This window comes from Neolamprologus brichardi, chromosome 12, assembly GCF_056152115.1.
Source record: "Neolamprologus brichardi isolate AB-2024 chromosome 12, ASM5615211v1, whole genome shotgun sequence".
Taxonomy (NCBI): Eukaryota; Metazoa; Chordata; class Actinopteri; order Cichliformes; family Cichlidae; genus Neolamprologus; species Neolamprologus brichardi.
The window spans coordinates 19,739,866-19,767,126 of NC_142115.1; the positions used below are offsets into that span (position 1 = coordinate 19,739,866).

General features: G+C 40.8%; 1 protein-coding gene across 5 annotated transcripts; it reads left to right on the forward strand.

Moving 5' to 3' along the window:
- The first annotated feature begins 120 nt into the window (after positions 1 to 120).
- acacb (acetyl-CoA carboxylase beta) lies at positions 121 to 27,260 on the forward strand. Of its 5 annotated transcripts, XM_006784217.3 has the most exons (54): positions 121 to 445; positions 3,201 to 3,756; positions 7,882 to 8,014; positions 8,093 to 8,231; positions 8,334 to 8,443; positions 8,570 to 8,651; positions 8,851 to 8,949; positions 10,007 to 10,116; positions 10,238 to 10,348; positions 10,593 to 10,802; positions 10,892 to 11,062; positions 11,190 to 11,351; positions 11,441 to 11,604; positions 11,835 to 11,985; positions 12,067 to 12,170; positions 12,265 to 12,346; positions 12,463 to 12,608; positions 12,711 to 12,861; positions 12,945 to 13,079; positions 13,274 to 13,420; positions 13,517 to 13,705; positions 13,796 to 13,896; positions 14,010 to 14,098; positions 14,204 to 14,328; positions 14,434 to 14,547; positions 15,743 to 15,856; positions 15,960 to 16,049; positions 16,135 to 16,253; positions 16,730 to 16,753; positions 18,839 to 18,979; positions 19,071 to 19,170; positions 19,270 to 19,377; positions 19,496 to 19,552; positions 19,780 to 19,821; positions 19,906 to 20,121; positions 20,266 to 20,421; positions 20,770 to 20,973; positions 21,095 to 21,250; positions 21,333 to 21,455; positions 21,561 to 21,830; positions 21,930 to 22,027; positions 22,369 to 22,489; positions 22,574 to 22,684; positions 22,810 to 22,953; positions 23,060 to 23,180; positions 23,263 to 23,359; positions 23,440 to 23,536; positions 23,644 to 23,779; positions 24,339 to 24,516; positions 24,611 to 24,723; positions 24,831 to 24,985; positions 25,158 to 25,328; positions 25,627 to 25,763; positions 26,226 to 27,260. In XM_006784217.3, the coding sequence occupies exons 2-54, from the start codon at positions 3,221 to 3,223 to the stop codon at positions 26,350 to 26,352; spliced, it is 7,287 nt and encodes a 2,428-aa protein (XP_006784280.2). In that variant the 5' UTR covers positions 121 to 445; positions 3,201 to 3,220; the 3' UTR covers positions 26,353 to 27,260. The 5 variants fall into 5 exon arrangements, with proteins under 5 accessions (XP_006784280.2, XP_006784281.2, XP_006784284.2 ...); XM_006784218.3 differs by lacking the exon at positions 16,730 to 16,753; XM_006784221.3 differs by lacking the exons at positions 121 to 445; positions 3,201 to 3,756 and adding an exon at positions 3,975 to 4,244.
- The last annotated feature ends 1 nt before the right edge of the window (position 27,261 follows it).

Genomic DNA, 27,261 nt, shown 5'->3' on the forward strand with positions numbered 1-27,261 from the left:
AACTTAACAGAAGACGAGGAACCAAAGATTTTTCCGCTGATCGGAAATATAGATGCTTACTGCTTTTCTATCGAGCAGGAACATCTCGAGTGTACACGATCTTTGGAGGAACCCTTAACTCTGGGACCCCCTCCCCACGCACAATCCGCTGAGCAGTGGAGGTAGTGGTAGGTGACTTTGACATTTGTAGCTGCTGGCGAGGCACTGTCTATAATCATAAAGACACTGGCAGCGGTAGCGTTTGGAGGGATTCTGGGGTCTGTGTCACATTAATAAGATAATGACGGATGTGTTTTAATTCATAATAAGTTCCGAGTGGTGTGGAGGTGTGGGAAATAATCAGTGGGTTTCAATCGGTTAGCCTGGTACTGTAGCTCTCTGGCTGTGTGAAACAACGCCATCAACAACCCGGGAGCATAGCTGCCCGGTTTCTGAGTTTGTGCAGGTGAGTAAAAATGGCATGTTTTGATTTACGCGTTACCTTTAATTTAAAAGACAGTCTCGTTTTTCTCCAGACTGAACTCTGGAAAAGATGCGATCAGTGTGCTGATTTAACCTTTATGTCAGGCAGAATCAGTTGTTGTGCTTAGTTCACCCTTTCTGTTAGAGTTCACAGATATTTGTATGTTTACGAGGTAAAATGTTCACGCCAGAAGTTGGATGCATTAATAACCTTTTTAAAAGTGACACTCCTATAAAAATTGTTATGTGTTAACTTTTATTTAGAACAGCAAGTCATGTGAGAATAAACCTGTTCTTTAAAGAAAAGCACAAGAGAAATAAATCATTCATCTGCTACATGGTATCAGGATATATTTTTAGAAAAATATAGATAAAAAGTAAAAGTATTTCATAAATACATTCCTTCAGATCTTGTTGTTTCTTGAGGAAAGTGACGGTTTAGCCTTTCCCTTTTTTATGTCAGCTTTAAATTTGCTCCAAAGGATAAATTCAAAAATTTTGTGCTTCTATTATACAAAATGAATGCTAATAAATCCTTATAATTGCTGGTGATTTAAAAAAAAAACACACACAAAGAAAACAATGATATCTTTCAATGGGACAAAGAACACGTGTGTAATGTATATTCTGTATTTGGATGTGTTCAAGTGTTCCTGCTATTGCTGCTGTTTTTTATGGATGTTTTTTTTCTTTCCATCCTCCTTCACCTGAACTTCCCTTCCTTTCATTCCCTCAGTGCTGACCTTTACCCCACATGAAGCAGCGCATGCTCTCCATGTCAGCTGTTACAGGCAGGCTGTTTACAGGACTCTCGCTGGGAAATGTAGCCTGCAGCCAGGTCCAGCTGTCATAGATAACACACTCATGTGTGTATACATAGGACTTAGTCACCTAAAGCATACACGTGACTGTGTAGATTGTAATTACTTCTCTTGCTTCTGTTTGACTGAATTTACTGAATAATTTTCTTAATATATGAAAGTAAGAACGTCAGTGTTGCTGTCCTGAGAGAGTATCTGACCTCTGACCTTCAAATCAGTAACTTAAACAGTACACAGAGACAAACACTACTTAGTATTTCAGTTTTTGTTATAGTCATAATGTATTTTAATATGCTTTAAAGAGGAGTTTATTTTTTATGGGGATTCATTAAGCTTGGACATCAAAAGAATTGTGCTTTTTCCAAGAAGGAGAAAGACAAATATTTAATAGTGATCTTTTAAAAAATAGTCATAAACATTAAGTATATGAACAGTTGACCAATTAAAACATAATAATGGCTGGAAAAAAGCAATTACTTCGTTGTTTTCTAGTTGTTGTTATAGTCATCATTTGCCCTGAAATGCCAAGTTAAAACAGTCTATGCCATTTTAAAAATCTTGAGGGTTTTTTTTACACAGCTGAACAAACGTCAAGCAGGCAACTGATTATCAGAAGTGTGAGATGCTGGAGAATAAACTCCGGTGTCCCGTTATATTTTAGATAGCAAGGAGTTTATTAAACTTCACCGAAACAATCTGCAAATTTCATTAAAATTTAATAAACTATCATCTTGTCTTTATTTTTAGTTAGCACATACCTTAAACACTTAAAGCTGTAAGCTAATGATAGTTATATAAGAGCAGATGTATGCTTGTGCAGTAAGCTGTGCGTTTTACGTCCAATGGATGCATGATCTGATTAGTCGACTAATCGCAAAAATAATCGGTGATTAGTTGACTATCAAAATAATCGTTTGTGGCAGCCCTATTTCATCTCAAATCACCTTTTACTTGACCATATTTTCCAAAAAACAATTGCAAATTCAAAATTTTGCATTATGTATCACAAACCTTTATACCCTGACAGTGGCCTTTTCTACCATTAAAAATTAGTCAGGATCTGTAATTTGGGAAAGTTGCACTGAAAAATTGGGAAAAATCTAAAAAAATAAAACATGTAAGCAGCCCTTTAAAAAAATGCAACAATGTTTCATAAGAACCGAGAATTCATTTTTCATTCCTCTTAATGAATCTTAATTGATTTGCTGCATTTATTTGCATGTTCAGAGAAGATTACATGAGCACTTGTTGTCTTTTTTAATGCGTCTTAATAAATTTTATTCTTAACATGAATTATCAGACTCGTCCAGGACAAAGTGCACATGGTTTTTGATAATTAAAATCCTGCACATATTTATCAAAATTATTATCTCAGATAGAGTTAATGTACTAACTCCAGCATTTACATATTTTATTTTTCATTATTGTCAAATACAGCTATAAACCATTCAGACATTGTCTTTAGTTGTCTTTTGCAGAGTTAAGTTTGTTTTATTAATGTATATTCAAATATGGGACTTCACTGAAGGCTTTAATTACAGTATGGGGCCAAACAAGGCCTGAAAGATGGGCTTTAAAAAAAATCTAGGATAGGAATTCACAGGCAATTATCATACATGTCCAAGATTTCCAGCAACTCAAAGATGGATCATGATCAAGAAATGAGATGATTTGAGATGGAATGACCCTTTTGTTTAGACCAAAACTACAGCTGCAGCTTTCAGCCACCAGGTGGTGTCTGACACTAAACTATTTTTCACATTCATAGTTCAGACTCCAGTTTTTAATGCACTTACAGAAAATCCATTCCAAGTGTCAAAAAGACAGTTGGTATACTGTTAACTTGGCTCACATTTGATGAAAAAATGTTTCTGTTCTCTCGAATTAGTTTTGACATCCGCCTTGTTCCTGTTGCAGTTTCAGGAGGATGTCTGTGAATGCTGGAGTTTGCACTTTGGGGATTTATTCTGTGGGTTCTGCTGCTGTGGAGGATAAATAGTAAGACCGTAACAATGCCCGTGAAAGGGGAGGAACTTCCTTCTGCAGCCGAGGAGGACGTGCCCACTGCACGCAGCCCTGATGCAGGCATGGATCCTCTGTCAACAGTTGCAGCTGCCTCACAACATGCTGAACATGACGTGCCTCAGGCTGCCAGTGCATCTGCGGGTCTTTATGGCAGAACAGTGGACTCTGATGCTCTGCAGGGCTCCATGGAGGCAAATTCAAAACAACCAACGGTGCTGCCGACCACCCAAAAACCTTCTAAGAGCGTCCCACCAATGCTGAGCTCAGGACCTAAGGCGAGGGAGCGCCTGAAGTTTATTCTCGGAGCATCAGAGGATAACTCTTCGGACGAGGAACCTCTGGTCACGAAACCTCCAAGCGGTGCATCTCAGCCACCGACCTCCACCATCAAATCTTCTCCTCCCGAGGCGCCTTCTGTAGTACCACAGCCCAGCTCAACGGTCATCAAGTAAGGGCTTTAAATAAATGAATGTCAGCTATATATGTTGGGGCGTTTTTTTACTGCTCTGTCATGTTATAAACAAGCAAGCTGTTCACTTACATTATTTATACACTTGCACTATAATGAGGGCATAATGTAAACTGGATTGTTTTTTAGGTCTAGATGAACATTCCCCCCAAAAATTTGGCACACATTATCGCATCGGTAGCGCGCTCCTTCGTGCCCTGTCTCCACAAGCTGCACAAGCTGACCTGTGTTATTGTCACATGCCAAATATCTTGGCTCTATTAATGGAACAAGAGCCTCAGCCAATGACTTTGACAAGCGGTGGTGGCGTTAGTCGAGGTCAGAGCACAGCAAGCGCTTTGAAATTATCAACAAATGTTAGTTTTCTTCTTGTTCCTCTGCGATATCGGTGAATTAAGAATTACTTTCTTACCAACGGGTGGTTTGTGATATCATGGAGGGTACAAGGATTCCTTCAGTGCACACAGGTAAGTAACTAGCTTGACACGAGCAGCTGAATTGACTAATGGTCTTTATTGTAGTTTAAATATTCTTCTTTTTATTATTAATTTTCTTTCTTTCTTTCTTTGCTGTTTAAACAGTTTTTATTATAACTATTTACCAAAAGCATATTCGGGTTACGCTTATACTCTATAATAAACATGGGCTTAAACTGCAGACCCTCAGCTTTAGTTTGAGGGTATTCATATGCATATTAAATGAAGGGTTTAACTGTCAAAGGTGTCTAATCTGTAGCCTTTTCTCTTTCGAAATTGGAAAATGACCTCAAAAGCATGGCCGGTGCCTGCTATTTCCTCATTTTTCATAAATGAACCAGTTAAAAGGTCAGTATTTGTTTTATTTTCTTTATTTTCTTTTTTCGTTGGACCCACAACGTGTGGTCAAAGGAACATTCAGTGCATGTAAAACATGCAAGAGAAAAGAGCGGGATCATTAAGCTACATTCTGACAAAATAAGGAGGCTCTGGTGAACTCTGCAGGTTAAACATGACACCAGTGGCGGTGGTGGAGGCTCACAGGATCCTTTCCATCCAAACGAATCAAGAAGACTCTCTAAAAGGCATCCAAGTGATACTTATTCAAGTCTACTTTCAGAAGAAGACTTGAGCAAACAGAGATGTAGAGACCCACCATAGGGTGCAAACCATACATCCGCCTGGTGAATAGAAAGGTCAGATTAATCTTTGCCAAATATCTTCAGTCTCTGGATGATTATTCCTTACACAGATTAATCAATCTAAATATCCGAGGGATGGGGAAAAATGCGGCTCAGGAAATAGAGCAAGTCATTTTCCAATTGGAAGGTCGGTGGTTCAATCTCTGCCTCCTTTCAGCCCATGCGTGTTGTTGGGCAAGACACTGAACCCCAAATTAGAATCTATCCATCACCACTAGAGTGTGAGTGTGAGTAATAAATAAAAGGTGTGTAAATGGGTGGCTATGAATGCCACTGAACTTCATGTTCCCAGCACAGATAGGCAATGACCCAAAACAAACCCTGAAGCCAACCCAGGAGTTTGAAGAGTAAACAAGCTGCAGCAAATCTTAAAGTTAGAAACCGTTTCTTGATGAATATCCATAAGTTCTAGACACGAGATAGCCACTAGCTGACAAAGATTTTGTTATTTTTGTTCAATTAGAAAACTGTTTTGTTTATTTTTGTTTATTTATCCATGTATTTATTGCATAAAAACAATAAATACATGGATATTTATTAGACTGGCTGTAGCTCAACAGGTAGAGCAGTCAATACTAAATATCTTTGGTTAAGTTATTCTCTGATGCGCCCACTGGGGCGTGAATGTGTATGAACGTTAGATGGAAAACACTTGAGCCAAGAAAAAGCTACTAGAGCTCCATCGGCCTGGATTTATGCGTGTTAGTGGGTATATTGTGGTTTACACGGCGAAGAAGAGAAAAGTGAGATGTTTCGAAGCGTCTTCCTATACTTTGTTGTTACTGCACTTAAAAACAAACAAACAAACAAAATCAGTCTGCTCGTGTCGTGCGCGACCGTTTTTAGCCCTTTGATGCCCAATAATAAACATTTCCAATAATGGATTTAGTGGAGAACTGCTCGCTTTGTTTCCAAAGAGCAGCCAGCGCTTTGGCTCAGGGGACTTTACTTGCAGATATGCGGCTGCACATGTGGGAGGGGAGAAGGGAGGAAGCGGACAAGAGGAAGCACTTTGTGGAAGTCTCCTTTGTTTTGGTTTTAGGTTTTAAAAACTCTTTTTTATCCTAGTAGTAACACAGCGCGATGTATCATGGAGGGAAACGACTACCCGAGTATCAGCTTATTCCCGTATCTCCACAGGTAAGTCCGATAATGCAGAGGGCTGCTGCAGTTTTCGGTAATGCGATACTTTGGTATGTGGAAACTAAACACAGAACTAGTAGTTACTCTGTGTTGAAACTAGTGCCGCTGCAGCACCTTTTGTAGGCTTGTTTGTGAACAGGAAGGGCCGCTGTAGTTTACGGGCTGTGCACAGCTTGCACGCATATAAGGAAACGGTAATAATCAAGCAGTCATTATTGCCGCAAGCCTGTCACTGCGACAAGCCACCGATTTTTCTAGTAATCCCCAAGTCGTGGTTATGATTAGATTATCACTGTTTGTGCAACGCAGTAGGCGTATCGGGTTAAACTAAACCCTCTTGTCCCGGAAAAAAAGTCAGCAAGTGGTTGATACCGAAATGGAAAGCGTTATCAGAAAGCAGCACAATAACAGACTGTATTCGCCTGAGTGAACAGGAGTGAAGTGTAAAGTTCACATATCAGCACAGGCGCACAAACTAATGCTGCGCTGCAGCTTTGCTGTGTGGCTTCACTGATGGGGCAAGGGCGTCTCTCCCTGGGGGTGGTTTAAAAAGAAACGGCGAAACCCCGGATTGAACGGCACCCCGGCGGACAGATGACGATAACGATGGTATGTGCGTGAAATGTTCAAATGTTCTGGTGCTGTGCAGTCCAGTTATGTATTTCCAAACATGGGGAAAAAGCTTCGCCTGTTTCTTATCGTTGCTCGGTGTGTGTGTGTGTGTGTGTGTGGTGGGATTGATGTGGTGTGATATCACTTAAAAATAAGTACAGCTCAGTTTAACTTATTTGCATTTATTTCACATTTATCTGTAGTTGATTTATTATTGTTATGTGAAAAGTGATAACAGAGACAAACATTTCATTGTCCTTACACCACTACTGCATGGTAGTCTGTGGGCAGAGGTGAAAGGTCCACGGCCGCACTTGTTCAAAATGACTCATATATACATATACCGCTAAAAAAAACAACTTAACTGTTCTCTTAACTCTGATTTTTGAAGCCGGGCCTCAAAAGATTGATGATTTTGGTTTCCACTGACCCTTAAGACATTTTGTTTTCAACAAATTACACAATGTTTATTAGCCAAGATTGTCAAGAGTCTGTGTTTGATTTGACTATTTATTTATGAATGACTGATTATTTTGGGTCATGATTATTCTGAGTCATTACCTCCAGCTGAACGTCTGCGCTGCTCTCACATGTGAGATGGTGCACTGCCAAAATCAAAACGCCAAATAAAGGGCAGTTTTTAGAAGAACGGTGCTTCATCTCTCCAGTACTGTTCCAGATTGTAGTCATCTGGGGTGTTTTCACTACTGTTCACGGGGTATAAAGGAAAAAAACAAACAAAAACATTTTAAGCACACTACATTTTAACATGTCACTGTAGGTAGGTTCTCAGTCATCCAGGCGATAGGAATTATGCTGTGTGTATATAATGAGCAGGAAATTGGACTAAAGGTAAAGTGTGCATGATTACACCATGATGACAACACATGTACATTTATTGGCTTAGCTGTGGTGAACATCTGATAAAAGGGGCCATCAAGAGTGGTAGATTCAATGCAATATCTGCAGCTATTACTGTGTTCAGGTTACACTGTTCTGAGTTTTGTGCGCAGACTCTTAAATTTAAGGGTATAAAAACTGGGCTGCTCCACAGGCTGCCCTTGCCTGTTGCAGAGAGACTGATTCTAGACTTTAAATTCAGTTGCTTGTCGTCTTCATGCTGTTCACTTTTTTGGGGGGGGTCAAGACTAACTGTGAACTTTCCAATGCAGGCCTAGCATGTCTGGTCCTCACTTGGTGAAAAAAGGACGTGAGCACAGAAAGATGGATCTGCACAGGGACTTTACCGTGGCCTCTCCTGCAGAGTTTGTCACAAGATTCGGTGGCAGCCGTGTCATAGAAAAAGTAAGAACGAAACCCTTCTTGAATTTCTAATTTATCTACATTTTTTCTGAGCGATATTTATGTTGGGTCCTCTTACAGGTGCTGATCGCTAATAATGGCATCGCTGCAGTCAAATGTATGCGCTCTATCCGCCGCTGGTCCTATGAAATGTTTCGCAATGAGAGGACCATCCGCTTTGTTGTCATGGTAACCCCTGAAGACTTAAAAGCTAATGCAGGTAATTGTTATCAGTCATCGCCTAAAACGTATGTGATAAACCAGTAGAAATGCTTTTTTTACTGTGAGTAAGCTCTGAGCCTTGCTGCCTGTTTCCCTGCAGAATACATTAAAATGGCCGACCACTATGTGCCTGTACCCGGTGGCACCAACAATAACAACTATGCCAACGTGGAGCTGATAGTTGACATTGCAAAAAGGATTCAAGTGGAGGTGCTACTCACCGTTTATTTAAACAGCGGTTCTTTTTAGCACGGGCCCACCGTGCTGTATTCAGTTGTTACTTTCTCTGCCTGTAAATAAACAACAGTCTGTTTCTGTGCACATTGCTCTTTACAGGCTGTCTGGGCTGGTTGGGGTCATGCATCTGAAAATCCCAAACTGCCTGAGCTCCTGAGCAAAGCGGGCATTTCATTTTTGGGTAAAAGAGCAGTTTCTTTCATTTTATTGTTACAGTGTGTGAATGTGTGTGTGAATGACTGAACGTAGTGTAAAGCGCTTTGGGGTCCTTAGGGACTGAGTAAAGCGCTATACAAATGCAGGCCATTTTATTACTTTCATTTAGTTAGAAAGCTCTGTGCTGCTTCTCATGATAAATTGACCTCTGCTGTTTCTCTCAGGGCCATCCAGTAAAGCCATGTGGGCTTTGGGGGATAAAGTGGCTTCTTCCATTGTGGCCCAGAGTGCCGACATTCCCACACTACCGTGGAGTGGATCAGGTGATGCTTTTCCTCTCTGCACTAACTCCGCCATAAACAAAGCAGCTCTAAGCAGGTGTGAGAGAGTTATCACTGTGCTCTGTGCAGTCCTGTGAAAGCTATGTACACCTTTACTGCTTCAATAGAAATTAAGAGGGTAAGTAGTAGCCGGGTGCTGCTAATTGAATGTGCTTGATTAACTGGTCATCAGCAGGTATGAACATCTTTACAAAAGCAGAAGTTCAGCAACACAATGCTGAGGAGTAAAGAGATCAGCAATGATCTCAGAGAAGCGATTGTTGTTGCCCATAAATCTGAGAGTGGTTATAAATCAGTTTTCACACAAGTTAAAGTCCATCATATTACAGTGATTAATAATAAGTAGAAAACATTCAAAACATTGTTCAGTCTTCTCTGGAGTAGACTGAAATTTGATTGCGCACCAGATTAAGGTGTAGTTACACAAACTCCACAGGCCTCAGTTGGCACGTTAAATGTTAAAGTTCTTGACAGTGGAAGTAGAAAAAGACTGAACAGGCATGGCCTGCCTGAAAGAGTTACCAGGAAAAAGCCTCTCCCCTGTGAAAGAAAAACAAAAAACGTGGCAGCATGGCATAGGTTTGCAGAGTTGCTACCGAACAAACAAAATGTCCTTCAGACAGATGAGACGAAAGTGGAGATGTTTGACCCTGATGCAGCGCGTTGTGATTAGTGAAGTCCAAACACAGCATATTGGCATAAACACCTAATAACAACTGTAAAGCACAGTGGTGGCACAGACCTGTGCACATTGCAGTCACTCAGTCTGTCATGAACTACTTTGTATACCAGAGTCAGAGTCAAAGTCCAGACCTTAGCCCAACTGATATACTGTGGTGGGTCCTTAAAAGAAAAATGTGAACGAATGCCCACAAACCTCGAAGACCTGATTGTTAAAAAAACAAAAACAGTGGGTCGCATGACTGTTACATGCATTAAACTTGTAATGTGCTATTTTGCACATGGCGTAGACTCTATTATGTAGTACATACTCAGTTGGGACCACTTTGTTCTTACCTAGTGTGTGCTTGTGCTCCAGATCTGAGACTGGACTGGGCTGAAGAGGACCAAAGAGAGGGCAATGTCATCAATGTTCCTCCAGAGGTCTACAAACAGGGCTGTGTTCACGACGTAGACGAGGGGATAGCAGTAAGTATAGTAACAAATCAACAATATTAATATCTACAAATTCATTTGTTTTAATCGAAATCTTTAGTAGATACTTTCTGTTATGAGTTGTGTCTGGTGCGTATTTTTCTTTTCTCTTCAGGAAGCTGAGAAAATTGGTTATCCGGTTGTAATCAAGGCCTCTGAGGGTGGAGGTGGAAAGGGTATTCGGAAAGTTGAGTGCTCTGATGATTTCCCAGGTTTCTTTAGACAGGTTTGTGCAGTTACGTTTTACAAACTAATGTCTAATTTACCCAGTTTCTTTTAATTTTCTTAGCAGCCAGGATGTCCACACTCAGTTGTTAATTTGCATGGTGACAAAATAAAATAAAATGGCACAGTACTCAGTTTGATAGACTTCCAGATTACAGCTCTGTACTATATAAACAGTGATTGGATAGGCTGTGATTGTCGAGGAACAAGAAGACTTTACACTTCATGTGTTATTCTGAGTGCAGGTCCAGACGGAGGTGCCCGGCTCACCCATCTTCATCATGCAGCTGGCTCAGCATGCGAGACACCTGGAGGTCCAGATACTGGGGGACATGTATGGAAATGCCATCTCACTGTTTGGACGAGACTGCTCCATCCAGAGGAGGCACCAGAAGATCATCGAAGAGGCTCCTGCCACCATAGCTCCCACTTCAACATTAGAGCAAATGGAGCGGGTAAGTTTATGTCTTTGTATTCTAACGCTAACACCCTAACGTCTGCTCTTAGAGACATATTGTCTCCTCATTATTTCTTTGTGGCCTAGTGTGCTGTGCAACTGGCCAAGATCGTAGGCTATGTGAGCGCAGGTACTGTGGAATATCTCTACTCTGAAGATGGACGTTTCCATTTTCTGGAGCTGAATCCTCGTCTGCAGGTGGAACATCCTTGTACAGAGATGATCGCAGATGTAAACTTGCCAGCTGCTCAACTTCAGGTAAACCTCGGTTAGGAGGCTCAGACACATAATTATACCCAAGGAACAAAATGAGAAATTTGTTCTTATTGATCCTACAGATGCTGATCAGATTCTCCCATCTAAATATTTGCTTAATCTCTCACAGATTGCGATGGGCATCCCACTTCACAGAATTAAGGACATACGTGTGCTTTATGGAGAAAGTCCCTGGGGTGACACCATTATTAACTTTGAGTCTCCAGATTGCGTCCCTCGTCCGAGAGGCCACGTCATAGCTGCACGGATCACCAGTGAGAACCCAGATGAGGTGGACTTCAGCTTCATTAACCAGGAAACATAACACTGTGTTATGTACTGTTCGTGTTTTTTAAACCACTGATTCACACTCACTCACAGGGGTTCAAGCCCAGTTCAGGCACCGTGCAGGAGCTGAACTTCCGCAGCAGTAAGAACGTCTGGGGTTATTTCAGTGTGGGCGCGACTGGTGGCCTACATGAATTTGCAGATTCCCAGTTTGGACACTGTTTTTCATGGGGCGAGAACCGTGAAGAAGCCATTTCGTAAGCTCCTTTATTTTATTTTAATTGTATTTTTTCCTATTATCAGCTACTTGTAGGCTGTGCGGCAATGGCCAGTAACCCAGTATCTGCAAGCGCCCATGGTGTTATAAAGCGGTACTCTGTTAGAAGATGCAGCATGCTTTTGCCAGCAGTACAGTTGTCTTAAATTTGTCAGCCTTAATTTGTGTTAGATTGTTAGTGTATGTATTTGGGTTTTCTGTATTTTTCAGAAACATGGTGGTGGCTATGAAAGAGCTGTCCATCAGAGGTGACTTTCGGACGACGGTCGAATACCTCATTAAATTACTTGAAACCGAAAGCTTCAGAAACAATGACATTGATACCGGATGGCTGGATCATCTCATTGCAGAGAAAGTGCAGGTAAGAGACTGAAGACAGATGTGGACCATTAAACTTGTGTATAATTCCTTTAATTCACAAAGCCACGTGTTCTTTCTGCAGGCAGAGAGACCAAATACCCTGCTTGGTGTTGTCTGTGGGGCTTTGCTTGTTGCAGATGCTATCTTCAGAAAGAGCATGTCTGACTATCTACATTCCCTGGAAAGGTCAGTAGGCACTTGTTGTTAATGTTTCACTGCAGCGCTCTTCCTGTGTCTTTATGCAACTGACTCTTATAAACATTATCTGCTGCATCTGTAGAGGTCAGGTACTGCCTGCAAACAGTCTGCTCAACTCTGTCAATGTGGACCTAATATATGAAGGAGTCAAATTCTGTCTGAAGGTATCTGTTTTGTTCCTTTCCTGTTTTTTTTTTTTTTTTTTTTTTTTTTTTTTTTTTTTTTAAATTCAGCCTCTTACCTTTTTTAATGAATAGATTATCACCGCTGTTTCCTGCAGGTGGCTCGCCAGTCCCCAACAACGTATGTCGTTATTATGAATGGCTCGCACATCGAAATAGATGTCCACCGTTTGAACGATGGCGGCCTCCTGCTGTGCTACAATGGCAGCAGCCATATAACCTACATGAAGGAAGAAGTGGACAGGCAAGGCTACCACTGCGGGGTTTTTGTTTGTTTTTTTTCAGTTTGATTATTTACTTCTGGTTTAACTGATTACTCATTACCGGTACTATTTTAACCTTTCAGGTTTCGCATCACCGTTGGCAACAAGACCTGTGTTTTTGAGAAGGAGAATGACCCCACAGTCCTACGCTCGCCCTCTGCTGGCAAACTGCTGCAATACATGGTTGAGGATGGAGATCATATTTTTGCAGGGGAAACTTATGCAGAGATTGAGGTAACAGAATATACGGTGGATAGGATTTTGTGACTTATGCCATTTGTGCTGGTTCGTTTTGCTTACTTGTCCTTATTATTCAGGTGATGAAGATGGTGATGACGTTGACTGCGCAGCAGTCTGGCTGTATCCACTTTGTCAAGCGACCGGGAGCGGTTCTGGAGCCTGGCTGTGTGGTGGCACGTATGGATCTGGATGATCCCAGCAGTATACACAGGGTGGGTTATGCCAGAGCACATCAAAATCTTCATTTTGAATTTTTTGCAAAAAATTCTAGCAATACTTTGGTGTCCTGTTTACATATTTGGTCTGTATCTATTCATTTTATTTTCTTTTACTTCAGTGTAAGTTCTTCCTGTTATTGAAATTGCTGTCAAAACTTGCTCTCATTTTCTTTCCTCTTCCTTCACAGGTGGAACTCAACACAGCGGTGCTACCGCCTCAGCAGCCACTTCCCATGGCTGGGGAAAAGCTTCACCAGGTGTTCCACAGTGTTCTTGAAAACCTGGTTAATGTCATGGATGGGTACTGCCTCGAAGAACCCTACTTTAGCACCAAGGTATATATCAGCACTTCTGCCACTGCAGATTTCTCATTACAAGACACAAAAGCGTTTTATTGACGTATACGAGCATGTTTGCATGTAAACCTACAGCTGAAAGAGTGGGTTGCTACCCTGATGAAGACTCTAAGGGACCCCTCACTACCGCTTTTGGAACTTCAAGAGATCATGACCAGCGTGGCTGGCCGTATTCCACCTACTGTTGAGAAAGATATCCGCAAAGTCATGGCTCAGTACGCGAGCAACATCACCTCCGTCCTCTGCCAGTTCCCCAGTCAAAGGGTAAAATGCTATGCAAAGGCTGCTTGTGAGCTTTTTAAATAAATCGCTTTTACAGTGTGATAAGATGACGTTTGGCTTATCTGATTCCAGATTGCAAACATTTTAGACAGCCATGCAGCAACCTTGCAGAGGAAAGCTGACCGAGAGGTTTTCTTCATGAACACTCAGAGCATTGTACAGCTGGTGCAGAGGTCTTTTTTTTCTCCATTTGGTCAGATGCATATTGTGTAGTGGTAGTAGCAGTAATATCTTTGAATTATGTTACTGTTGTAATTGTTGACACACCTGAATTTTTTCTGTTCAGATATCGGAGTGGAATCCGTGGCTACATGAAATCTGTGGTTCTCGATCTGTTGAAGCGCTACCTGCAGGTAGAGATGCAGTTTCAGCAAGGTAACATCAGCACCCCTTCAGGTTTTATGTCACCTCTTCTTTATTGCAATTGCAGCTCCGTTATGATGGAAACACTTTTTTTTTTTTTTTTGGGGTCCTTAACAGCTCACTATGATAAGTGTGTCATCAACCTGAGAGAGAAGCACAAACCTGACATGAGTCCTGTGCTCGACTACATCTTCTCTCATGCTCAAGTATCCAAGAAGAACGTCCTGGTCACAATACTCATTGTAAGGCTCTCATCGTTTTTCACTGAAGCAAACCTGATAACCGTTCATCCTACACAAAGTCACGTGGACGGACAGTGATGAAGGTTTGTCTTTAACTTTGTATAGGATCAGTTGTGTGGACGGGATCCCACTCTGGCAGATGAGCTCATGGCTATTTTGAATGAACTCACACAGCTTAGCAAGATGGAGAACTCAAAGGTAGCCTTGAGAGCTAGACAGGTAAGAGAGCTTGCATTGAGTTTTGCTATTTATTTTTAATATAGTAAACTTTCTAGAGAGAGAGAAGCAAAAGCTGTAGGAATGTCCAAGTCAACATTCTGTCTCATTCTTAAAAAGAAGGTCTGCACTGACCAGCCCAGCAACACCAAAAGGCCTGAAAGACCACAGAAGACAAATAAATTGGATGGTGACAGAATTTTTTTCTGTGGTTAAGAAAATAATGTCTCAAAAAAAACCCTCAAGAACAACAAGGTGCAAACCACTGGTTACACTCAGGAACACGGAGGCCAGATTTGAATTGGCCAGAAAAGATCTGACAGATGCTGCACCTTTGTGGCAGAAAATTCTTTGAACAGATGAAACCTGAATGAACTTGTACCAGACTGATGGGAAAAGGAAAAATATGGAGGAGGATCCAAAGCATTATCTGTAAACATGGTGGAGACAAAGCTATGGCACGGGCATGTATGGCTTCCAGTAGAACTGGGTATCTAGTGTTTATTGATGATGTGACTGCTGATAGACACGGCAGGATGAATTCTGAAGTGTACAGGCCTGTACTCTCTGCAAACTGGTAATGATCCAAAGCGTACTGCAAACACAACTCAAGAGTTTGTCAAAGGCAAATAAATGGGATATTCTTCCAAAGAAGAAAAAAGTTTTGTTTTCCTTTCCCCCCCAGAAATCTTTCATTGGCCAAGTCTGTCACCTGATCTCAACCCAACAAAGCAGCTTTTCAGTTATTAAGCTGAAGGTGTCTGTGGTATAAGCCTGGCAGAGCATTTTAAGGGAGGAAACAAAGCCTTTTGTTCATGAGTTCTAGACTTTCAGGCAGCCACTGACTTCTAAGGATTTTCATCCAAGGATTAAAAACAGTTCTTATATATAAAATTATGTTAGTTTGTCCAGTTATTTTGAGCCTCTGAAAAAATGGTGGACTGTGCATAAAAACTACTATAATTAGTAGTAAACCCATAGAATTAAAGCTGAAAGTTGTCACTTCAATTGTGTCAAGATTTTTTTGATTTGAAATCCACTGTGGTGATTGACAGAAGCAAAACTACATGATTCTGTCTTTGTCCAACAAATTACAGATCTAACTGCATATGTTTTGTTGAAGTTTGAATAATCATGCATTTGCTTTAAAGTTATTTTATTTGACTATGTTGTTATAGTATTTGCAAATATCTCATAGGTCCTGATTGCTTCTCATTTACCATCATATGAACTGAGACACAACCAGGTGGAGTCCATCTTCCTGTCAGCCATTGATATGTATGGTCACCAGTTCTGTCCAGAGAATTTGAAGGTTGGTTTTGTGTTTTGTATTTTAAAAAAATGTTTTTGTTACATCACTTTAGAGCAGCACATTTATACCGTGAATAATAAATATTTTTTTTTATTTGCCACAGAAACTCATTCTCTCTGAAACCTCAATTTTTGACGTTTTGCCCAACTTCTTCTATCACTCCAATCAAGTTGTGTGCATGGCTGCTTTGGAGGTATGGTTAGTGCATTCACACAGGCATTTTCTGTCTTATGCATTTTTATTAAATGGTCATTCTGTTGTTCTGTCTTAACTTTCAGGTGTACGTCCGTAGAGGTTACATCGCCTATGAGCTAAACAGCATCCAGCATCACCAGCTGCAGGATGGAACATGCGCTGTAGACTTTCAGTTTATGTTGCCATCATCACATCCAAACAGGTGACACTTTTCCTTCACACCAAGCCACGGACGAATCAAGTGATATTCTCTGATTTCTGAGTCACTACCACCTCCAAATTTGACCACATATTTCCTCTTTGTGGCATCCGATGCTGTAAGCTTTCTCTTTCTCTGCGGAGATTGTTCACTTGTATTGATGGGGATTCTTTAAAGAGGCTTCTCATATGAAATCCAGGCCTTAAAAACATAATTTAGGTGTCCTCTGTACAATGGTGGCCTAATCGATTACCGGTAATCCAGAAAAGAAATGTTCACCTTTCCCCATGGGGTACAGGTGCAGTGCCACCCTGGTGCTGTGAAGTAACATATGGCTAACCCTGAATGCAGTTTTGCCATACTTGACTTTCATGTGAATGTGCTTAGTCTCTTTAAAATTGCTTCAGTCTAATCATATTACCAGACGTAGTAGACATACAGTTGGAAAATGCACTGCTAATATTCACCTCTTATTTCAGAGGGAGCAGCCCTACTCTGAACAGGTAGAGTAAAGCTCCTCCCAAACAACCAAACCACCGTATCGTCTGTTTGTCTCACAGAAATGCATGTTGGATGCATCATGTTGCTTTTTCCTTCTGCCCAGATACATTTGCTTAAGGACTGATTTGTCCTTTTAAATTCACTTTTATGCTGAACTGGGCCATCTGATTTTTTTTTTCTGCTTCTTTCAACATGTAAAGCATAGCTGGGCTTTTTAAGAGGCACATTTTCAGCTTTTTTTTTTCATGTTCCTCTTAAAAACCTCAGGCCTGAAATTACATTAGTTGTTACCTAATGGCCAGCCTGCATTCTCCAACTTTTAATTTGCAAATCTAAAACCCGATATAGTAACAGTTGCTCTGGATTACAACAGCTCATAATCCCTTTCAGCTCACTTCCTGGTGGGGAATCAGCTTTGAACTGAGCCGGACTTGAGTCATGCATCTACTGACATCACTTGGACTTTAGCTGATGACTTGACTTGGCGATCCTCCCTATACTCCGAGATAAAAATACATTATTTAGCTAATCAGCCAGACAGCAGATAATCGGGCCACGTAAGCAGGAGACAAAGGTGCATGCACATAGGCACATAATAAAATTCAGGCAGTAAAACATTTTGGTAATCAGAATTACAATGTCTATATTCCATAATTTAAATGACCAAGTATTGTGCAAAAGTCTTGAGCCACCCCTTGTTTTGTCATATTTTGTTTCCAAGGAGCCAGACTTCATTTTATTGTGCTTTTTTTTTTTCTTTTCCAAAGTGGTCTTGGTCATCAGTTATTCTGGCTTTCTGGAAGACTTTCAAAGTTTTTCTTTGAAATTGGCGGCTTTTTCCATTTATTTTCAGTTCAATCCTAATATCTGATTATTTTCAAAGGTGATTGCCAAAGGAGCTATTAGCTAAAAACTTGGCATATCTTGCCATGCTATGCAGTGTGTCCTTAAAAAGAAAAGAGTAAACTGGAAAAAGAAGTTTCAGGCCTTAAAATAACAAAAAAAAAAGCTGCAGCTGGTTAGGTCTTTGTCAGGAAAAAAAAAATCCACCCAAGACTGTCAAAGACTGTGACTGTAAAGGATACATTCTTAGGAAAGGGGAACAGGGAGAAAAGGCTGATGTTCGCTAAATTACACAGCAACAGCAACAGATCTTTTTTTTGAGTGATGAACCCATATTTGACATTTTTGCTTCAAATCATCATCAATGTGTACAGAGGAAGTCAGGAGAGAGGAACAGTGAGTGTATACAGCCCTCTGTGGGTGGAGGCGCAGTTGTGATTTAGGGCTATATTTCCATCAGTGGTGTTTGGAATCTTGTCAAAATAGTCCTACTTGTATGACAAGGATCCCAAACACACTGTCAGTGCAGTAAAAGCAGACCTGGATTAAAAAAAAACCCACAGTGGGTACTATCAGTAACAGATTGGCCTCCCAGGAACCCAGACCTCAACATAATTGAAGCAATGCGGGGTCATCTTCACAGAGAACAGAACAAAAGGCAGCCAACATCCAAAGAAGAGCTTTGAATGTCCTTTAAGAAGCCTGGAGAACTATTCCTGTAGACTACATAAAGATATTAGAAGAAAGTTGCCTGAGAGAGTTCAGACAGTGTTGATAAATAAAGGTGGTCTCACCTTTACTTTCAAGCTTGTCAGAATTGTGCAGACTCAGTTTTTGCCTTATATACTGTCTTTTCCGTTTCAGCAAAATATGAAGAAATGAGTGGCAGTTTAAGACTTCATCACTGTACAAAATCTGATACTAACAGGTTCTGTCAGTTGTGTATATATAACCTGTTACCCACCCTTACTGGACTTGACTGAGAAGTTTATGTTTAGGACTTGTAAGCTTAAAAAATCCTTTAAGCTGCCTCTGCTATCGCCTGTATGTAATTCCAATATGATCTGATGGTGGTGACACTCTGTAATCTGTTTTTAAGTAGACAAGACGAGTTATCCACTCTTGCTTTAATTGCTCTCTTTATGAATTTTTGGGCATCTTGTTCGTTAGTTTTATTGCAGATCATGTCTCACCTCATTGTCCAGTGGTTTTGACTTATTTTTAAATGTATATATATTTTTTAGGCTTCCTGTGCCAGTCAGTGGATCAGGCCAATTTAAATTGAGAAGGCAGGGCAGTGAGCTCCTCCTGGATGGAGCCTTGTCTCCACCATGCCAGCGAATGGGGGCCATGGTGGCTTTCCAGTGTTTTGATGACTTCAAAAGGTCTTTTTTTTTTTTTTTTAAATTTTAAATTTGATGAATTATCTCAAAGTGAAATTAATCAAATGTTAATGTCTTTCTTTTGTTTTTGCAGGAATTTTGATGAAGTTCTTTCCAGTTTTGCTGAGCCACTTATGGAGAATACTCCTTTCTCTGAGTCCTGCTCCAGCTTCTACGATGAGGAGCACTTCAGGGTGAGCGGCTGTGACTGTATAAGGAGGACGGGGCTTAACAATAATTAGACTGTTTTAATCTATATATGCACGCTCTGATTTCTCTTTTATCTCCTGCAGAGTGCCAGGGAGAACCCAATCCACATCATTAATGTGTCCATAAAAACAGCAGACACAGAAGATGACGATGCCTTGGTCCGAGCCTTTACTGCTTTTGGACAGTCAAAGGTTACCAACCAAATCTAAAATAAAGCATTCTTCTTTTAAATAGCAGATCACAGTTTTCCTTTTTTTTAAAAAATTTTTTTAGTGATTTTGACTTTTTATTTTATTTTATTTTTTACAGAAAGCTATTCTCTTCGAGTATGGAATAAGGAGAATCACCTTTCTGATTGTACAGAAGGTAATTGTGTATCTTATGTGCAGTGCATCATGATCATAGATGGCTTTAATTTCATTCACATATCACTTTTCATAAAATCAAGATTTGGGGGGATACTTACCTTGACTAAATCCTATTGTTCGTGTTTTTCCATTTTTATTTCATTTTCCATTTGGAAAGTCCTTGCAGGCTACTTTTACTTTGAAAGGCTGCAGTCTAATTATTGTTTTAAATTTTCATTTAAACAGAGAGAATTCCCCAAGTTCTTCACATTCAGAGCTAGAGACGAGGTAAGTGTTTTTAAACAACCTGCATTTACAGAGCTGACATGTCATTTCTAAGGAAACGATGACTGAATCTGTGCTTCCCTTCAGTTTCAGGAAGATCGTATTTACCGGAATCTGGAGCCAGCTTTGGCCTTTCAGCTGGAGCTCAACCGAATGAGGAACTTTGACCTGACAGCTGTTCCCTGCGCCAACCACAAGATGCACCTCTACCTGGGAGCTGCTCGTGTTCAGGAGGGTGCTGAAGTTACGGACTACCGCTTCTTCATCCGAGCAATTATCCGCCATTCAGATCTCATTACAAAGGTAAGTAAACAGAACAAATTTGGACTTTTGTTTTATATGTCCAACAAGATGAGAAATGTGCTTGTAGCATGTGTTATTTTGTTGTTTGAAAAAGATTTTTGCACTCAAAGAACTTAAAGCCACTACATGTTTATTAATAACCAGGAAGCTTCATTTGAATACCTTCAAAATGAGGGAGAACGTCTGCTGTTGGAAGCCATGGATGAGCTGGAGGTGGCCTTCAGTAACACCAGTGTTCGCACAGACTGCAATCACATCTTCCTCAACTTCGTCCCCACTGTTATCATGGACCTATCTAAAGTCAGTGTTCTGCAATCTCTATTGCAGTATATCTTCACAATAAGTTATTAAGACAAAAATATGCATAGAGTTCTTGAGATTATAGTATATTTTATTTTGGTGAATAAATTGTGCTATGACTTTTTTTTAATATACACTACATAATATTAGTGTTTTATCAGTCTTTCAGGTATGATTCTCTTTTTTCATAAATGTTTTACTGCTGTTAATATTTTCCTACTTGTTTGTTACTAATATTTTGTTGTATCAGTAGTCCACATTCACAGATTCGATACCTAAACCGTGACCTCTAAAGCCTTCAGACTTCACATGTAACATGCTTGCTTGTCCTGATCTTTGATTTATCAGATCGAGGAGTCTGTCCGCTCCATGGTGATGCGATATGGCAGTCGCCTTTGGAAGCTGCGCGTCCTTCAGGCAGAGCTGAAGATCAACATCCGCCTTACACCGACTGGGAATGCCATTCCCATCCGCCTGTTCCTTACTAATGAATCTGGCTATTATTTGGATATCAGCTTGTATAAAGAAGTCACTGACCGAAGTTCTGGACAGGTGAGGACAGTGTGTTTAGCTTTTTTTTTTTTTTTTTTTTTAAAAACCACCAGGCGTTTATATTTTATTTTTCACGGTCATACAAATGTAAAAAATCAACTTGCCAATTTTCCCTTCTCAGATCATGTTTCAGTCATATGGGGATAAGCAGGGCCCCTTGCATGGGATGTTAATCAACACCCCCTATGTGACAAAAGACCTGCTGCAGGCCAAACGCTTCCAGGCTCAAACTCTGGGTACTACATATGTCTATGATTTCCCTGAGATGTTCAGACAGGTACTGTTAGCTCACTGATTTGCTTATTTCAGTCTTTGATGTTCTGATGTTGTCTAAGCTCACTGTGAAACTCTTCTCGTAGGCGTTATTGAAGCTTTGGGGTCCAGGGGACAAATGCCCAAAGGATGTGCTGATGTGCACTGAGCTCGTGCTGGACCCTCAAGGCCGACTGGCGCAGATGAACCGCCTGCCTGGAGACAACGATGTAGGATTTTTTTGTTTTGTTTTGTTTGTTTGGTTTTAAAGATCATTTTTGTCAAAGGATGTTTCTTTAGTGATGCTTTTACCGATTATAATGATTCTCCTCCAGGTGGGAATGGTTGCTTTCAGGATGAAAATGAAAACTCCGGAGTACCCAGAGGGCCGAGACATTATTGTCATCTGTAATGACATCACTCACATGATTGGCTCATTCGGCCCTCAAGAGGACGAGCTGTTCGTCAGAGCCTCAGAGCTGGCTCGCACAGAAGGCATCCCCCGAATTTACCTTGCAGCCAACAGTGGGGCGCGCATTGGCCTCGCTGAAGAAGTCAAACACATGTTCCACGTGGCCTGGATTGACCCCGCTGACCCCTACAAGGTCTCTACACGTGTTCACTTTGTGAAAGCAGATGAAATAACCACTGATTATTGCAGCTCTTATTTTACATTTCTAGTGGGTTGTTTTTTCTTCCTGCAGGGTTTCAAATACCTTTATCTGACACCTCAGGACTACACCCGTATCAGCGCCACCAATTCTGTTCACTGTCAGCATGTAGAAGAAGGTGGAGAGTCCAGGTACGATCTGTGCTCACAGGAAGTTGCAAAGTATTTGACATCCTTTACTTTTTGGATGCTTGTAAAGTATTTTACATATTCATTTCTTATGTTGTGGCTCCTTGTTTTTTTTCTTGGACTTACATTTTAAGGTAAAGACGTTACAACATTACAGTTTTATTAAAGAAATATTCAACGAGCATAGAGAGACAAACGACAAGCAAGACAAATCACAAACTACAGTTTGTTAATAACAGGCAAGAGTGGGAATAAAAGGCTTGTTCATTGAAATCTAAAATATTTAACTGAAATCTAACTAATCTGAACTGATTTGAATGATAGAGATTTTTCACCTGTTTCAGGTACATCATCACTGACGTTATTGGGAAGGACGATGGTCTTGGTGTTGAGAATCTGCGAGGCTCAGGCACCATTGCTGGAGAATCTTCTCGGGCCTATGAAGAGATCGTTACAATCAGTCTGGTGAGAACATGGATCTGATTTTAAGCAGCAGCAGCATGCCAGAGTCCCTGAGATTTTCATGTAAGCCTGTTGGTGCTCTTGCAGGTGACATGTCGTGCTATAGGAATTGGAGCCTATCTGGTCCGTTTGGGGCAGCGAGTGATTCAAGTAGAGAACTCTCACATTATCCTGACGGGGTCAGGTGCTCTAAACAAGGTTAGTAAGTCTAATCAGTCTTTCGCTCATCCAGCTAAGGGACCAATGGGCTCATGCATGGTGTGCTGTCTGTCCATCTGTCCCCAAGAAGAAGAAAAAAAGTGTCAGTTCCTGTTTCTCTCCAGGTTTTGGGCAGAGAGGTGTATACTTCCAACAACCAGCTTGGCGGAGTTCAGATCATGTACAATAATGGAGTCACACACACCAGTGTGCCAGATGACTTTGAGGGTGTCTTTACTATCCTGCAGTGGCTCTCTTACATGCCAAAGGTTCTGCTGAATGAGTGAATTTTGCACATTTTGTGGTCTAAATATAATCATACAATAACTCAGGCAGTCCTTCAGACCATCTCATATAGTTCTTCTGTCTTCACAGGACAAACACTCACCTGTGCCCATTATAGCAACTACAGATCCAGTGGACAGAGAGATAGAATTTACTCCCACTAAAGCACCTTATGACCCCCGCTGGATGCTAGCTGGCAGACCTCACCCGCGTAAGCTGCAAGATCTAAACTCTAAAACTTCTTTATGTCAGTAGTAGATGAAACTATTTCCTCTTTTCATTTGTGTTGTTAGTGGTGAGAGGTGCCTGGCAGAGTGGATTCTTTGACCATGGCTCTTTCATGGAGATCCTGAGTTCTTGGGCTCAAACAGTGGTGGTTGGGAGAGCACGGTAAATCTGCGCACTTGAAACGTACTTTATATGTTTGCTAAATTGCAACTAGACCTTAACCACAAATTGAATAAACACAGGTTAGGAGGAATTCCTCTCGGCGTCATCGCTGTTGAAACTCGCACGGTTGAGTTCACTGTGCCAGCAGATCCAGCCAACTTGGATTCAGAATCTAAAGTGAGTGAATGTCTCTTTGCATTTTTGCCGTATAATAAAGACATATATAAAGCCATCACTCTTATTTGAAGAGCATTTAAACTCCATATTCTGTGTGTTCATGTTAGGTCCTGCAGCAGGCGGGCCAGGTGTGGTTTCCAGATTCAGCTTTTAAGACGGCTCAGGCGATTTGTGACTTCAACCGTGAACGTCTGCCTCTCATAGTGTTTGCCAACTGGAGGGGCTTCTCTGGGGGGATGAAGGGTACACCATGAATATGCTAAACTCTGCAAACAGATAGCATGACATGCAGACCTTTGCACAGTCTGATATTTTTCATTGTTTAGGCACTTTTAAATTAAAGTTATGGATCTCATAATAAAGTTATATTTACAGCAAAGCTTAAAAGTTTAGAGAGAAGTGTCTCATACATGTGGTGCAGGACATATATGAGGACAGTGACACAGTGTTGAGGTGTGCACCTCGAAGGATAGATGGGTTTGGAGATGGTGACATTAACAAAAAGGCAGGAGGCCTAGCTGGAAATATTCAGACTTTAATTGAGAGAGACCAAGATGGTCAAGGTTAGAAATGAGAACTTTAGAGGGACAGCTCAGGTTGACTGATTTAGAGACACAGTTAGAGAGCAAGGCTGAGATGGTTCATGTCTCATTATGATCTGATAAACCACAGCTGAAGCTCTGCACTTTTAATGCAGTATTCATTATTGCATTTCATTTAAAAAAGAGCCGTGTAACTGCCAAAATATTTGCATTCTGGACTATCAAACGCTGTTGTGTTAATCAAGTCTTCCTTTCTCCAGACATGTATGACCAGATATTAAAGTTTGGGGCCTACATTGTTGATGCTCTGCGTGATTTCCGCCAACCAGTGCTGGTGTACATTCCACCACAAGCTGAACTGAGAGGGGGTTCCTGGGTGGTGATAGACCCTACTATCAACCCACTGTGTATGGAGCTCTATGCTGACAGGGAGAGCAGGTACATGCAGAAAAGTAACACTTCAAATCTTAGAAATGGATGGATTGAGGGTAAGTTTGACGTTAATGCTTCTGGGTATGCTTTTTCTATTCAGAGGGGGAGTGTTGGAGGCTGAGGGTACAGTGGAGATCAAATACAGAAGGAAAGACCTCCTGAAAACCATGAAAAGGCTGGATTCGGTCTATGCTAGTCTGGCTGAGCAACTCGGTAGTTGACATCTTTCTGTCTCAAGTCATCAAACGGTCTAAATATTTGAACTTTCTTTTCCATTACAACGTTAAAGAGAGCTGACTCAGAGCTCTTCTGTTTAAAAGCTTCCCCAGACCTGTCTGACAAAGAGTGCAAAGAGTTGGAGGCAAAACTCAAAGCAAGGGAGGAGTTTCTGTTGCCCATCTACCACCAGGTGGCAGTGCAGTTTGTTGATCTCCATGACACCCCAGGCCGGATGCAAGAGAAGGGGGTCATTAATGTGAGTGTGCACTTCAGCACTTCATGAACAATTTGGTATCAGGTGTGTGTGTGTGTGTGTGTGCGTGCGTGTGCGTGTGCGTGCGTGTGTGTGTGTGAGAGAGACCAGGAATTACAATGGAATCCAAGCTTTTCAAACTTATGCTACTGCTCCCTTTTGATCCTCTTAACAGGATATTTTGGACTGGAAGAATGCTCGCAGCTTCTTCTACTGGCGCCTACGTCGCCTCCTGTTGGAGCAGGTGGTAAAGAGTGAGATTCTACAAGCCAACAAGGATCTCAGCGACGGGCACATGCAGTCCATGCTGCGTCGCTGGTTTGTTGAAACCGAGGGAACAGTGAAGGTATGTGAGAACAGCAGTTACTGCACAAAATTCAATTTGCTCTGTTCGTTTTTTTTTTTTTTTTTTTTTGAAAAATGCAGGTATTAGAGAGTAGGTTACTTTATTTACATTAACATTTTTGAATTGTCAAAGATTTTAAATCATCAAACTGAAATGATGAGACTTATTTACTGCTCATCTGAGTCATGTCTAGTAAAGTTTTTCTTTTTGGCTGTGGATCACAGATCATGAGCAAGTCATTATATATTCCATGCATCACTGTTCATAGGTTTAAAGACATGTTCTCATGCTTTTCCAGGCTTACCTTTGGGATAATAATCAAGCAGTAGTTGAGTGGCTTGAGAGGCATTTGTCCCAAGAGGATGGCATCAGGTCAGCTGTTCGAGAGAACATCAAATACTTGAAAAGAGAAAACACTTTGAAACACATTTGCAGGTATGGAGACACACACAGAACATTCGTTTATTAATCTCAATAAATTCATAAAAGGAGCTGGACTGTGTACATAATTAAGTGTTTTGGTCAGAATGACTTATCACATTTGATCATGTTTGAGTAAAATTACCTGCAGAGTTGCATTATTTTTAAGGGAAACTGAATCAGTTCCCAGTATTTTTCCGGAAACTCTGTGAAAGCCTCGCTTACATTCTGGGTTTGGCAAAGTAATTTAATGCCTGTGGAGTGATGGTGGTGATAGACGATCAAACCGACTTTCTTGATTATAGTTGATGCCACTGAAAACAATATTTTCTCCAGTCACATGCAAATATAGTTTCACTACTATTACACATTAGTATTAGTCACACAGCCTGAACTCTCTTAGACAAGCTTTATTGTCATTTCTTGTAGTCATCAGTGTGAGAACATGTTTAAAAGACAACTTCCCCTTGTGTCTAGTCTGGTCCAGGCCAACCCTGACGTAGCCATGGACTGCATCATCCAAATGAGCCACATCATCACTCCGTCTCAGAGGGCCAAGCTGTCACATCTACTGGCGACTATGGACAGCACCAGCAACAGTTAACCTATGATTTCTTATCGGGATGAACTAAAACAAAACTCGGTGAATCTTGCGTTTAAGATTACAGTTCAGGTATTTAAAAAAAAGAATGCACAAGGAGAGCGTGTCCTAAACGTTTGTTCTACTGAGTGCCTTCCCATTTGAAAATGTTAGTCTTTCACATTGTTCATTTATGCACTCACTCACTCAGTCCAGGAACACAGTTTCCCAGCCCCCAGGCTATCACTGTGATGCACATTTCACTTTGCTGTATTTCTGCACAAGTTTGAGTGTTGAATTTGCCTTACTCGACTATTTCCAGTCTAATGAGCCTGAAGTTATTCAGGCTTCATGAAATGGAAGACTTAATATGTCAGTGCTAGTTATCGTTGTTAGTTAAAGATATTACACCAGGAATGAGCTTTCACTTTTGAATGTAATCCGTCTAAAAATAAGCTTTAAACTGCCTGTTAGTAATTTGATAATTATTCAAATAAAACCAAAAGAGAAAACCGTTAACCGTCAGTTCTGTCTTACTTGTACTTTGAGTCAATAAATAAAAGTTTGACTATTATTGCGATCAAGAATATTAAATATTAAAATAGCTTATTTTATCAAGCAGGTTATGATTTTACTCCTGACGTTTGACTTCAGTCCATCTATTCTGTTTGTGGTATGTTTGGTTGGATTTGCACAGTATTATGAACGATGGTGTGACACTGTGTTCTCAGCACCTCATTTGTAAAACTCAGGTTTTGTGAAAAATAGATGGTAATTGCCAAAAAGGTCATAAAAGCCTTACCTGTGATTAAAACACCAGAAACACAAGCCGTGACGTTTCATTTGAATGTATATACGATCTTTGCTATGACTTGTATTTTACCAAAGGCTGTACTTTAATAAATATCATCGATGTGTTTAAATATGAAGAAG

What these genes read in the sequence shown, in the direction of transcription:
- acacb (XM_006784217.3), top strand. Translation starts at nt 3,221, where the DNA reads ATGCTGGAGTTTGCACTTTGGGGATTTATTCTGTGGGTTCTGCTGCTG. An exon ending in ATGAAGGAAGAAGTGGACAG is followed by an intron (nt 12,609 to 12,710) that starts GCAAGGCTACCA and finishes TTAACCTTTCAG; the next exon opens with GTTTCGCATCACCGTTGGCA. An exon ending in TCCCTGAGATGTTCAGACAG is followed by an intron (nt 21,251 to 21,332) that starts GTACTGTTAGCT and finishes CTCTTCTCGTAG; the next exon opens with GCGTTATTGAAGCTTTGGGG.